Source organism: Equus przewalskii, chromosome 1 (genome assembly GCF_037783145.1).
Source record: "Equus przewalskii isolate Varuska chromosome 1, EquPr2, whole genome shotgun sequence".
Classification (NCBI taxonomy): domain Eukaryota; kingdom Metazoa; phylum Chordata; class Mammalia; order Perissodactyla; family Equidae; genus Equus; species Equus przewalskii.
The window spans coordinates 125,331,949-125,345,575 of NC_091831.1; the positions used below are offsets into that span (position 1 = coordinate 125,331,949).

A 13,627-nucleotide genomic window follows, 5' to 3' on the forward strand; every position below is an offset into this window, starting at 1 on the left:
TCTCACCTACCCACTTCCTGTTATAGCAGACATATTGGAGATTAGGTTAATTTATATGTTTTTTTAAAAAAAAAAAACCTAGGCCTTGGTTTCTAAAAAACAATGGCAATTGTACACTTTGAAATATGGTAAAACTGAACCAGCTATAGGAATAGTGTAGGTAATAATCCTGTGAAAAGCAGTCTTGCCTAAAGAGCAGAGTCACAATAAACCAGTCTTTTCCTTTATCTAATTTCCTGTCCATTTACATTTATCATTTACCTCTTCTTTTTTCAGTCTACTTGATCTACTTCTTCTCTACAGCATAATGGAAGAAGCAGACTTTAATCCAGAGTCAGGACACTTAACTGCTGCTGCTTGGTTCAGTCACTTAACCTTTGGGGAAAAGTCCTTTGATTTCTCTGGATCTCAGTTTCCTTATTTGCAAAATGGGAGCTTTGAAGCTTATACGTTGGAACAATCTTGGGTGCCTTACATTACTGATTTTTCAGTTATTTCCCCTCATAGTGAGGAGAAGCTTGAATGAGATAAGGAATGTCAAAAGGCTTTAAGTCTTATGTACACGTAAAGTGTTATGCTGCCACCCTTCTTGTTAGAATGACACTGAGCAAGAAGATGTCAACAGCTAGGAATAGAGGAAAGAGCACTAGACTTCACACCAGAAGTCCTCGATTCCAGTTCTCTTCTGCACAGTGCTGTAAGTGTGGAAACATTCCCTCCCTTCTCTGGACCCAAGCTTCCTCACGGGTAAGAGGAGGGATCTGACGTAACAAGTCATAAAGTCTCTCTTCTGGTTAAAAAGCATGTTAGTCTCTAAATACAAGACAAGGTATGTAAAAGACTTTTCTAAATAAATACTATAAAGATGTTAAAGTTATTACTATCCAGTTCAGAACCAAAGTATGTAATATTGTCCATAGGATATTCCAGAGGATTTTTAAAAAACTTTTTATTAAGATTATGATAGTCTACAACCTTGTGGAATTTCACTTGTACATTACTGTTAGTCATGTTGTAGGTGCACCACTTCACCCTTTGTGCCCTCCCCCCACCCCCCCTTTCCCCTGGTAACCACCAATCAATTCTCTTTGTCTCTATGTTTAACTTCTACTTATGAGTGGAGTCATACAGAGTTCGTCTTTCTCTATCCGGCTTATTTCTCTTAACATAATACTTTCAAGGACCATCCATGTTGTTGTGAATGGGACGATTTTATCTTTTTTATGGCTGAGTAGTATTCCATTGTATATATATACACCATATCTTCTTCATCCAATCATCAGTTGATGGGCATTTAGGTTGCTTCCACACCTTGGCTATTGTAAATAATGCTGCAGTGAACATAGGGGTGTATGGGACTTTTGGATCGAGAGGATTTTTAAAGCCAATTCCAGGTCACTGGATTTGAGTATTGATAGAATTCTAGTGGTTTTTACCACTGGATATCTTAAAGGTAGTAGCAACGCTTCCCCAAATATCACACTCACACAGAATTTTAGAGTTGACAGATGTCACTAGAAGACTGGCTCCTTCTTATCTGTTAGATCTCGACTCAGAAGTAACTCCACATCACTCAGCTACCCCCATCACACAATGCTGTTTATTTCTGTCCCACAAGTTACTATTGTCAAGCACCTTTCTTTCAAACATAGGCTCTGTGAAAGCAGGGGTTTTGTCAGTTTCCTTCACGGCAATGTCCCCAGGGACCAGCACAGTATCTGCCACATAATAGGCACTCAACAAAAATTTGCTGAGTTACCAAATAAATGATGGCAGCCTGTCTAACCTTATACTTGTCTCTTCTAGAAAGTATTTCTTCTTTAAAAAAAAAATCTGAGACAAGTGGTTATTCAGTCACTACTTCAATGCCCCCCATGGATGGGGCACTTTAACCCCTAAAGGCGATGATGCCACTGTTGAGTAGGAAGGGTATAGGGGATCCAGCCATTAGAAAAGTATTCTTTATATAGAATAGAAAACTATGGGCTTTTTCTGTTTGTTTCTTAGTTTCAGAAAGTTCAGCCAATCAGTCATAAAGCAGCAGCCCGCCTCTTCTCTAATGACAGTCCTTCAAACATCTGAATATGGCTTGTCAAATGCTTGCTTTGTCTTCTCTTCCTTTCTTTATTCTTCCTATCAAGACTTTGCTGATTTAATGGTTTTTTTGAAGTCCAAATTGTGTGTGTTTGTGCGCATACAGAATTTGGCCATGTGCTGTTGTAAAAACTTTAAAATCAGTCCGAAATCCATCAAAATAATAAAATGCTTAGCTGGGACTGCTAGCACCTGTTCCAACTTGTTTTGTCAATCTCATGGTTGTTCACGATAGCTGAGAGCACAAAGCAAGCTCAACAATGCCTCATTCAGTGGAAAACACGTCACTTTGTCTGCCAGTTTCACATTCACTACAATCACTGACAACCTTGGAAAATGCACATTTAGGCATGGTAATCTGAGACAGCTGGATCCCTTCACAAACCTTGCAGAGGACTAAACTAGTCAATCCATCATATGCCAAAGGTCATTTTAACAGCTCCTTTTTGCAGTAAGTTACAAAAAATTTTACACAAAAAAATGACAGTGAGAAAAATCAAGTTAAGACAATTACAAAAATGGGAGTAAAAGCAGGGGAATGAGTGATGGAAACTTACATGCCATTTTTCTCAACATTCTTCAATGGAAGGAAGGGAGGCCCACTGACAAGGCCTCTCAGCCTTGTAAAGGAAACTCCCACCCACTTTCCTATACAATCTTCCACTGAAATTTCCTTGGTGTTCGGATCCTTCAGTTTTGATCCTTTTGCCTTTTGATGGTTTTCAGCAGAAACCACCTGCTCAACAGGTAAGATTTTCACTAGTTGGAGCAGCAGACAGAGCACAGTATAACAAAATTCAACTTTCACTCATCTTCTTGACAATAATTTTAAAAAACAAGAGGAGAAAATGTCAGTACTTAAGCACACCAAATGCCAAGTTGTTATGGTACAGAGAAGTTGACAGCAGCCGCTCATAGGGCATCTGGAGTCATCCGTCACCCCTCAGAACCGGTTCACAATCACCAAGGGCCACAAAGGCAAACAGAGCTGCAGCTTGGCCCACTAGAGACAGCTGTGTCTCCAGGGGCTTTGTGTAGGGAGAGCAGGGAATGGCTTCTTCTATCCATTTAGCGGCAGGGACCACGTCTAGATAATGCTCCCTAATTCTCATCACCCAGTAAACACCCAACACGTAGATGAGGATGTTATTTCAAAGAGAAGCTTACTTCTCAAAGTAACCTCATAAGGTTGTTGTTGTTAAATGAAAGTGTTCACAAAAGAAGGTGTCTGCTTTCAAAAAATAAGAATTTACTATTATTATCATCTGCCTGCCTCATTACATTGTAGGTTCAGCAAGGAAAGAGAACAGGCCTATTTTACCTACCAATGTTTCCCCAGCACCTAGTAAAGTGTTTGGCACATAAAAGGCACTGAGCAAATATTTGAGAAACGAAAGAATTCTAATGTTATCTTCATTTTACAGATCAGAAACTGACAGCTGGAGTGGCAAAATGACTTGTTCAAGCTCACACTGATTCTAAGCGGTGGTGCCAACAGATCTGGTTAATCTGGATTTTAACAGTTCAAGAATTAGGATGACAGCCCTTGAATCTGAAACTGACATCATAGAAAGAAAACTACATCCTCTTCATTAAACTTCTCCAGAAGCTTCTGTCAAGGGTACTAGGCTGGGTGATCTATGCCACTTTTTCAACACTTTTATTTTAACTTCAAATAGCTTTATGTGTTTGCTTATAAATGTAGATCATATTTTATTTTCTTGGTATCTAATGAGTCTTATCTGGCATCCATTAAACAATATAGAGAAAGGCAACATTTTCAAAAATGAGATGTGTTTGCAGCTTTTAACATTTCCATAAGACAAGGTAGTTACATCCAACTACTTGTACTTTTTATGCTAAATTCTCCTTAGGAAAAATTCTAATATAGATGTCTACAGAAAATTTAAAAATTTACTATTTATCAACAAAAACTCACTGTCTCTAGGGAAAAGCATTGACACAGATCATTTAGAAAAAAACTAAGGTTTTGTTTTTGCTGTAGCAATACTAAGAGAAGGGCAGTTTCAAACAGCATATAAGTGTTTCCCTCATGTTATAAAAATTAAAATGAAAACATTTTCTTTGATGATTTCCTCCCCTCTGTTTTCTCTATTCTTTTTTCCTGAAACTTCTGTTTTTCATGTTAGACTTCCTGACCAGGTTCTCTGATTTTCATTTCTTTATTTGTTGTTATTGTTCTCTGAAAGTTCCTTTGTAACAGCAGCCAGTTCTTGTTTCCTGGATGTAACATTTTCTCTTATCCCTCTGAGAATACTACAGTAGTTCATTGGAATTTTCCTCCCCTGCATAGGTTCCAAGGCCCTCCAAGTTGCTTTTTTTCAGTTATTTGAGGTCTCTGTTCTCACCTTAAAGGCCTTCCTCAAATGTCTTGCTAAGAGTAAGGCACTGAAAATCTGACTGGAAGCACTGTGCTCACCTGTGGAGCTTGCAGACTGAGGGAAGATCACCAAATTGGGCTGTTTCCTTGGAGAACTCTCAATGTCTGGATCTTTAAGACTTCTTGGTCCCATTTCCCTAGGGAAAGTCTCTTCTGATCTCCTGCCTGAAAGGTAATTTTGGCTGCCAGTGTCCTAGGAACAGGGCGTGGTAAGAAGGCTGGGACGTCTTTACGTTAAAAGTCCAAACTCACTTAATGCCTCTGTACTCAGTGAAGGGACACAGTCTTCCACAGTGCCAGGCATCACTTATTTTATTCTCTCCAAAAACAAAAAAACCTCCTTCCAGTCTTAGGTTAGGGCTGGAGAGGGTTAACTGTCTGCTTTTGCTGAGTTAGGGGCAGAATCTGTGGGTCAAACAGCTTAACTGCTTCTCAAAAAAACTTCAAAATAATTCTCTTCTCTTTGTTTCCATCTTCACTCCTAGTTCCAGATATCTGGTACTACCACTTCCTGAGCCTTTTGGGTGTTCTCCAGGAAATCAGGGTGCTTTTTACTCCTGCTGGCTTAGGATTTCGGCATTCTCAGCGTTGTTAAGTTGTTTACCATTGCCCATCGGCTTTCCCACATCCAAAATTCAGTTGCTGTTGTCTCCTTCCCCTTTCACTTTGTCTTTACGGTATCATGCCTTTAAAAATAAATTCTTTTATGGTTGTTTTTAGTGAAGTTTGAGGTGAGAGTGGAAGCTAAAGCATATATTCCATGCTTTACCAAATTAGTAGGCTTTTGAACCAAATATAAACATTTCAAAAGGTAATTCCTTCTAAAGAGAGGGGATAATGGCTTAATTTTCTCACTGTGATCTTTGTCCAGAAGCTCTGGAGTAAAGTTTCCATCTAAAGATGAGGAAACTAAGGCCCAGAGAGATTAAATGACTTATCTAAGGATCTATAGTTTATACTGGCAAAAGTGGAATTTGAATCTGGGTCTGATACTCTGGCAAACAGAAAGCCCTTCTTCACAAGAAAACATTTGTGATCTATTCAGCAAACATTTATGAGCACTATATTCAAGGCTGCATCAAACTTTAAACTCTGATCTTTATTCTCAGAAACTGCTTTAAAATCATTACAAAAGTCTGAAGAAATTGAGCCAAAAATATTTCTTGAGTACCCACTAGGGCAGTGGAATTGTGCTAGAGAGTGTAGATTTCGAGAGAATCAGATTTGAATCCTATCATAAGGAACTATGACACACCTACAGATTACTATAATACAAAATGGAAGATGCACATGCCACAAGGAAGATGCAGATGTAGGTCAGAAGAAGATACTACTTTCAGCTGGAGAGATCAGAGTTGGTATCACAAAGGACTGGCATTTAAACTGTATCTTGGGGAGATGCAGAAAAATGATATTCCATGTAGAGCGAGCACTGTAGTTAGTATTCCATGGATTTATTTTTTAACTTGGTAAAGGTAATTCTGAAACTCAAAAGAAAAACTTTGTTAAAACAACAGAACCCATAAAAATCTTCAGAAGATGGTATTACTTTGATGACAATAACCTTGTGTGGCTCTCTGAATATGTTCTTCACCTATCTAGAGAGATTTTTCTAAGCCATGGACCTTGCTGTCATCATTTAACACATCACTGACACCACTTCAATAAAACAGTGATCATGCTGAAGAGGGGTCTCAGAGGACTAGATGACACTCCAATTAACCAAGCACATTGAGCCAGACTGTTTTATGCCTCGGACTCAAGAGACTGGCAGAGAGAGGAGGCAAACAAAGACACGAAGAGCAAGGACCCAAGTGAAGAAAGCAAAATGCACGTGCTAAAGATAGCGCTTCCGTCTGACTCCTACGGAAAAGCCCATCAGAAGATTATTCATCACCAACCTTAATAAGGTTTATAATAACCTGCCAGATAGAATCACAAACCAGAACATGTACTTGCACAACACACTCAGTGAGAGTAAGAACATTACAAGACTGGCCTGGTGCCTTCTTAAATGTATATGTGCCATCCTGGGTATTGCAATGGCAAGCCTAGAGCAGGGTGTATGTTGGCTTATTTTTTGACCCAAGAAGGGCTAACTTAAAACTCCAGCTTTTGCAAACATGTTGTGACTCAAATCACACAAGAATATGAGTGGAGTAACTAATTAGTGAAAAACAACAGTAGGACTCTCTCCTCAAGCCATTCTGCAGGAGGAGATAAGTACTGAGCTGCTTGTGAAATTACAAAATTGTGCCCTAAATGTTTTAGTTACTCCCCACCACTAAGAATTAAATAAAATCCTCACACTTGGTAAAACAAAGACCTTATTATGTACCAAACTCATTTTCATTTTAAAAGTTGGCCCTAAAGTCTTGAATGGCAACTATGAGCGTGAATAGTCCTAAAAATCAGTCAGTCAACTGAATCTGTGCAAGCTTTCTAGAAGAGTCAAACAAATACTCCGGGGGCAGGATTAATCCTCCCTGTTTGCCCTAGTTCAGGAATTCTGTATCCTTGTTAGTGGATCTTCTTTTTTTTGATTCCTGCCACTGATTCCTGGCAGGAGGAAGAAGTGCAATTCCATATGGGTTCTTTTCCCCATTACAAAGTGAGCCCATACAAACCCCACAGACTGCAATGACCTTTATTTGCTTCCGTAACTAATCCACACGAGAACTACAATACATTTAAAGATCTGAATTGAAAACCATACAATAAATCCACAAAAAAAATAGAAAGCGTCAAATTCTTCCCATCTAATAAAACTGCTGTGCTCTAGTCTAGCAGAATAATAACATTTTTTCCCTTCTTAAGGGTTTCCATCTTCAGGTTACTTCTGCTAACTCCAAATACTAAATACAGCTGACAAAATCCTAGAAGAGACCCACTTTATCCCACAAATGGAGGGATGCTGAACCGAGAGGTGATGGGGGTAGTTCTGTCTCTGGATAAAAGATGCTCTGATATTAAAGATTCTTTGCTTAAGGCACAAATGTACCTGTCTGTGACTTTTTTAATGGCACATTTTAGTGGCATGTAGCATTATCTTTTATGAAAGAGTATGGCAAGAGGCCTCGTTATGACTCCCCATGGAGAGTGTGACAGCACATTAACAAGGGAAGGAGCAGAATGACGAAGGCAAGCAAGGGTGAACTTTGTTATTTTAGGAGTTTAAAACAATGAAGTGACCTTCTGATTCTTGCATCACCAAACCTCAGGGATGGGATGAGAGTTTATGGGACTGGGGGTGGGGGTGCTAGGTAGAGGTAGAAAGGATAGAAAACTCTAACTCCCATTTTGTCTCATTTGATTCTTGTGTCATTTCAGGAAAATTCCTTTGCTCGGTTTCCTATATATATATATATATATATATTTTTTTTTTTTTTTTTTTTTTTTAAAGATTTTATTTTTCCTTTTTCTCCCCAAAGCCCCCCGGTACAGAGTTCTGTATTTTTTTTAGTTCTGGGTCCTTCCAGTTGTGGCATGTGGGACACCGCCTCAGCAAGGCCTGATGAGTGGTGCCATGTCCGTGTCCAGGATCAGAACCGGCGAAACCCGGGGCTGCTGAAGCGGAGCGCACAAACTTAACCACTCCGCCACGGGGCTGGCCCCAGTTTCCTATATTTTTATCCCATTCGTTTCATTACCACAGGTATCCTAAGAGAATAAACTGATTGCCTCAAAACATTTGAGGAAGGTATCCACACAAACGGAGTGAAGTGGCACTAGGTGAGACCTTGCATACTTTGACATTTGATCTCTCCTGAAGAGTTTACAGGGATGCATCTTAGAGTGTGCTAGGGGATGGGGGGAGGGACTCCTCCATCTTTTCCTTCTTTCTCCCATTGGCAAACTCCCTTTAAGACTACTCTACCTCAACTGTCAATTCCTTTGAGAAACTCCTGCCCTTCCCTCCCCTCTGTGGTTCAGAATCCTTCACAAACATCTTTACTGAGGACTTTGTCACACTGTTCTGGGCTGTAGGTATCTGTCTTCTCTATCAGAGGTAGGCTTTTCTCAGCTTTGTGTGCTCCATTCTCCAAGGCCTAGCACGTGGTTAGTGCTTAAATAATAATTATTGAATAAATGAAAGTTTCTACTCTTCAAAGTGCACACCTAGAAAGGGAATCTTGTTGTTAAAAGTGAGGATAAACAGGGGCCGATCCAGGAGCACAGCGGTTAAGTTCGCATGTTCTGCTTTGGCGGCCCGGGGATAGCTGGTTCGGATCCTGGGTGTGGATCTAGCACTGCTTGTCAAGCCATGCTGTGGCAGGCGTCCCACATATAAATAGAGGAAGATGGGCACGGATGTTAGCTCAGGGCCAGTCCTCCTCAGCAAAAAGAGGAGGATTGGCAGCAGACGTTAGCTCAAGGATAATCTTCCTCAAAAAAAAAAAAAAAGTGAGGATAAACAGAAGAGGAGCAATCCTTCTTTGAAGATGTTGAGAATGTTTCAGAACACAATTAGTTACTCAAATTTTAAAATTCTATTGAGATTCACACTTTTCTCTATCTGTAGTAGTTTTTCTTTTTTAAAGATTTTATTTTTTCCTTTTTCTCCCCAAAGCCCCCCGGTACATAGTTGTGTATTCTTCGCTGTGGGTCCTTCTAGTTGTGGCATGTGGGACGCTGCCTCAGCGTGGTTTGATGAGCAGTGCCATGTCCGCGCCCAGGATTTGAACTAACGAAACACTGGGCCGCCTGCAGCGGAGCGCGTGAACTTAACCACTCGGCCACGGGGCCAGCCCCTCTATCTGTAGTAGTTTTAAACAGGATTTACCACATCTATTCTAAGCATACTGTGGTGGAAACAAAGAAGAATCTTGGCCTTCAAGTGCTTCTTTTGGACTAACTTTCCCATCTCTTCAGGTAATGTTCTCATCACATCTACCCCTAAGGAAAAAAGAACCTTTGGGGTTCTCTTCATTATTGAATCACCAACAATTTCTCATGTATGGACTCAGAACTTCCAACTTCCCTTTCCCTATCACATATTTCTCATCACCTTGTACCCCAAATAAATTTGGTATAAAATATGCCGGGGGCCTTACTCTATTCTCTAACCACTTACTGGTCTACCACTCGTGTTTGGTCATATGTTGTCACGTGCTTGTCTGGTGGATCATAAGCTCCTAGAAGAGAGAGGCTGCAATCACATAGTTCCTCTGAAAACACTTAGTTAAGCCAGATGCACAAAGAGGTGCTCAACCACCCTTTTTGATGATCATAATCAGACTGCACTTTACATCCTGTAACGATATCTTCTCCTCCTTCTGAATTAACATCTGGCTTCTCACCATCCATTTTAAAACACAAGAAGAATCAAAATGCCTAACCTTTCCTGGCCCTCACTCCTGAGCTCTTCTACCATCCTCTTCACCACATGAGCCAACCCATTCCTTCTGGCATTCAGGTGTCCCACACTTAGCGCTGACACTTTTCACACAGTTCCCTATGCCTTAATCCTCCTCAATCTTACAAATTCAATGAGTCTGTCTTCTTCAGTCTTCCAGAGACCATTCAATAGTGTACCTCCAGATAAACGAAGACGATCAACAAAACCTCAAATACATCAATGGCAATCTCCCTCCCTCTATTACAATGAATCTCTTTTTATTAATCTTTGTCTCCCTAGCACCCAGCAAAATACTCGACAGACATATTTTCAATATGCCATGTAAATACGTTCTATTTACTAGGCATCTATCTACCTACCTACCTATCTTAACTGATCTCCCTGTTTCTATGCTTGCCTCTCTATAGTCTGTGAGCCACAGAGCACCCAGTGATCCTTTGAAAATGTAATTCAGATCATTTACTCTCAGAGTAAAATCTCAAGTCCTTACTATGGCCTACAAGGCGGTATATGGTCTGGTCCCTGGCTACCTCTCTGAATGTACTTTTTCCCTTGCTAACTCTACTCCAGTCACCCTGGTCTCTCAGCCTTTCTTAAATATGCCAAACACACTGCAGCTTCGCACCTTTGTATCTGCTGTTGCCCGATGGCTCCCTCCTTTCACATCATTCAAGTCTCTGCTCAAAGGTTACTTTATCAGAAAGGACTACTCCACTTTATTTTTCTCCATAGGACTTACCACCACCTGAAAAATTATATATTTAGTTATCCTTCTGTTTTCCGTCCTTTTCCTCACGCCCCAAGCCCTCACCAAACTCAACTCCATGAGAGTCAAGTCTAGAGTGTCTTTTCATTACTATATCCCCATTGCCTATCTAGCAGGCATAGCAGGAGCTCAATATATGAATGAAAAAATAAATGTGGAAGGAATGAATGGTGAATATTCACATATGTTCTAAATCTTAAATCTATTAGTGGTGGTCTCTCACAATATTGCTATGCCTCTCATATTATGTCATGCGAGGGTATATCACTAAGTCACACAACTCCAGAGTTGCTGCAGAAAGTTAAAGAAAGACAATAGCAGACTGTTTAGAATCATAGAATGTTAGTCTGGAAAGGGGCGTAGAGACCATTATTTTACAGATGAAGAAACTGAGGCCCAAAGTGAGGGACAGTGGCTTGCACAGGGCCACCTAGAAAACCAGTAGCAAAGCTCGAAGTACAATCTAGGATTCATTCCCAATCTAGGATTCTTATCTCTACACCATGTAACTTCCAAAATACTCTACACTGGATCTGGTTGTTTATTAAATACATTCAATGACAAATGACTTAAAATATGCAAAGGAAAATTATAAAACAAGACCTGAGCCCCACACGTCAACAGCACTAGTTTCCTCTGAAATAGGCTAACTGAACAAGCCCTTCAGGATTCCATTGGGAGACTCAGTTCTAAGCATTTGTCTACCATTATTGCTAACTTTTCACCTGATGCACACATATTGTATTTCCTCTTAGATTCCCTTTTATGAGAATCAGAAGAATACGGTTTATACATTCAATACTTTATTTTTGCTTTCCTTCTATAGCACAGGTGAATTGAGTCTGAAGACATTTCCTTACAAACTCAACTGCATTCATGCATTACAAAAACCACAGAAAAAGTATTTGACCAAAGAAAAGTGGTAAAATCATGATCTCAACTCTAACCATGACCTTATTTAAGGAGTCTTTTCTACTTTTTAAAAAGTCCTCCTTTATCTGAACTAGTGTATGTGAGAAACAATTCTCGAAGCACACTAGTGAATATCCAGACTCTATATTACTGTAACTCACATTGAGCCAGATATCCTTCTAATATAAATCATGTGCATTTCCTTACAGATCAACAGTCATTGTATAGAAACCTTACCACAGAGTTCTAGTGGGGCTACAAGTAGCACAGTAAGATAAAATCCATTCTAAGCACAGCTATAAAGAGTAAAGACATTAAAATTGTGTTAAATACACACCCCTTATTGTCTCCCAGATCATATCACAGCCCATCCCCCAACACGCGATATGACCATATTGGAACAAGGTGGCTTTTTTCTTTCTAAATCAACACATAGAATTTATACATCCAAATGAGTAGGGCTGTACTCTTTAAAGTAATCACCTTTGGAAGTTATATATGCATTCCAACAAGGCTACCATCACACATAATTCTTCTTGAATCTCTTTCACAACACAGGTTTCCCAGATTTAGTGTGCATAAGGATCACTCAGGGAACATGTTAATAATGCAGAGTCTTAGAGATCTGGATTTAACTGGTCTTGGATGGAGTCTGGGAAGCTGCATTTTTAAGAAGCACTCCAGGTAAGTTTTATACAGGTGATCTGTGAGAAGTAGCACTTTAGAACAGTCAGTTCACAAGCCACGCAAGGATATAAAAATAAGGACTTTAGAATTAAATTCTGTGTACACATACATTTAACAAACTGAAGGTTTAATTTTTTTTCAAAATCTTCATTCTTCCTGATAGAACATATTAGTACAGAAATACACAGAAGCATCTATTTGCAAACAACAACATACCTCCATGAAAGAGATTCCTAAGCTCCAGACGTCAGAATGGATTCCATACTGCTCCCCTGAAATTCTTTCAGGCTGTAAGAAAACAGAAGGGAGCTTGAGAGTTGATGTAAGCTGCTCCAGGAAACAGATACACTCAGATGAGCTCAGCTAAGGCGGGGAGCCATCAATAGTTGCATAGTACTTTATGAGGAGCAAAACAATTTTATATGGACGTGTATACATATATGTGTGTACATTATGTAGATAATACATAGAAATTATATAGTTAATATAGATATTTTATATATAATCTCACTGAATCCTCACAAAGTCCCTGTGAGGGAAACTTTATCATCTTTATTTTATAGATGAAAGAAATGGAAGCTCAGATTGGTAAAATAATTTAGGCAAAATCCTAAACTGGTAAATGAGCTGAGACTTGATCCCAGGTCTTCTCCCTCCAAATCCAGTGGTCTTAGTTGTGGAGTGACAAATCACGCGCTATTATATAATATTATCACTTATTTGCATTTTGATTGATTGGTCTGGATCATTAGGGATTCTTTCATTTTAAAATTTTTAATCTTTTATTTGGAAATAATTTCGAATTTACAGAAAAGTTGAAAGATTAAGACTAGTATGAAGAACACTCATATTTCCTTTGCCCAGATTCACTTACTGTTCAGTATTTTATTCCAATTATCATCGTTTCTTTTGATATGAACCAAGGAACAGTCTGAAAGGTCCATTTGGGACTATTGGTCCTCCATTCAAGATGTGTAGCAAATACCCGGTTTAGAAAGCCACTATACGCACACTCTCTACTTCAACAGGAATAATTTCATACTGAAGTGAGTGCTGCCTGTTCTCTCTATTCTTCCAGGATTTGGCATTCAGTTGGGTACTTCACAGAAGTCTTTTGAGTGAACATGAACAAAGGAATAAGAGTCACTTCTCATGGAAATGGAATAGTTGCTCAAGGTTATAGAGACAGTCACGACAAGGCTGGGATGATAACCCACATCTCTTGGCCTCCAGGACAGCAGTTTACTCTTTGTACCATCCCTGGAGTTCCTGGCAGCCACCAAAGCCATCACCCTTTAGGAGCTGCCATGAGAGCCCTTAAGAGTAACTGGGGTCAGAGTCAGCCTAGTCCACTGCAGATGGAGGAAGTGGGCATCCACCAGTCACCAGCAAGGGATACACCAGGGGT

At 39.7% G+C, this 13,627-nt stretch overlaps 1 protein-coding gene across 14 annotated transcripts in view; it reads right to left on the minus strand.

Moving 5' to 3' along the window:
• Positions 1-13,627, minus strand: part of MAP2K5 (mitogen-activated protein kinase kinase 5) — a 245,186-nt gene that overhangs the window by 89,532 nt on the left and 142,027 nt on the right. For all 14 annotated transcript variants that reach the window (XM_070622868.1, XM_070622885.1, XM_070622905.1 and 11 more), the window contains exon 16: positions 12,436-12,507. In XM_070622868.1, the coding sequence (XP_070478969.1) occupies positions 12,436-12,507 (72 nt within the window). The remainder of the gene's footprint in view (positions 1-12,435; positions 12,508-13,627) is intronic.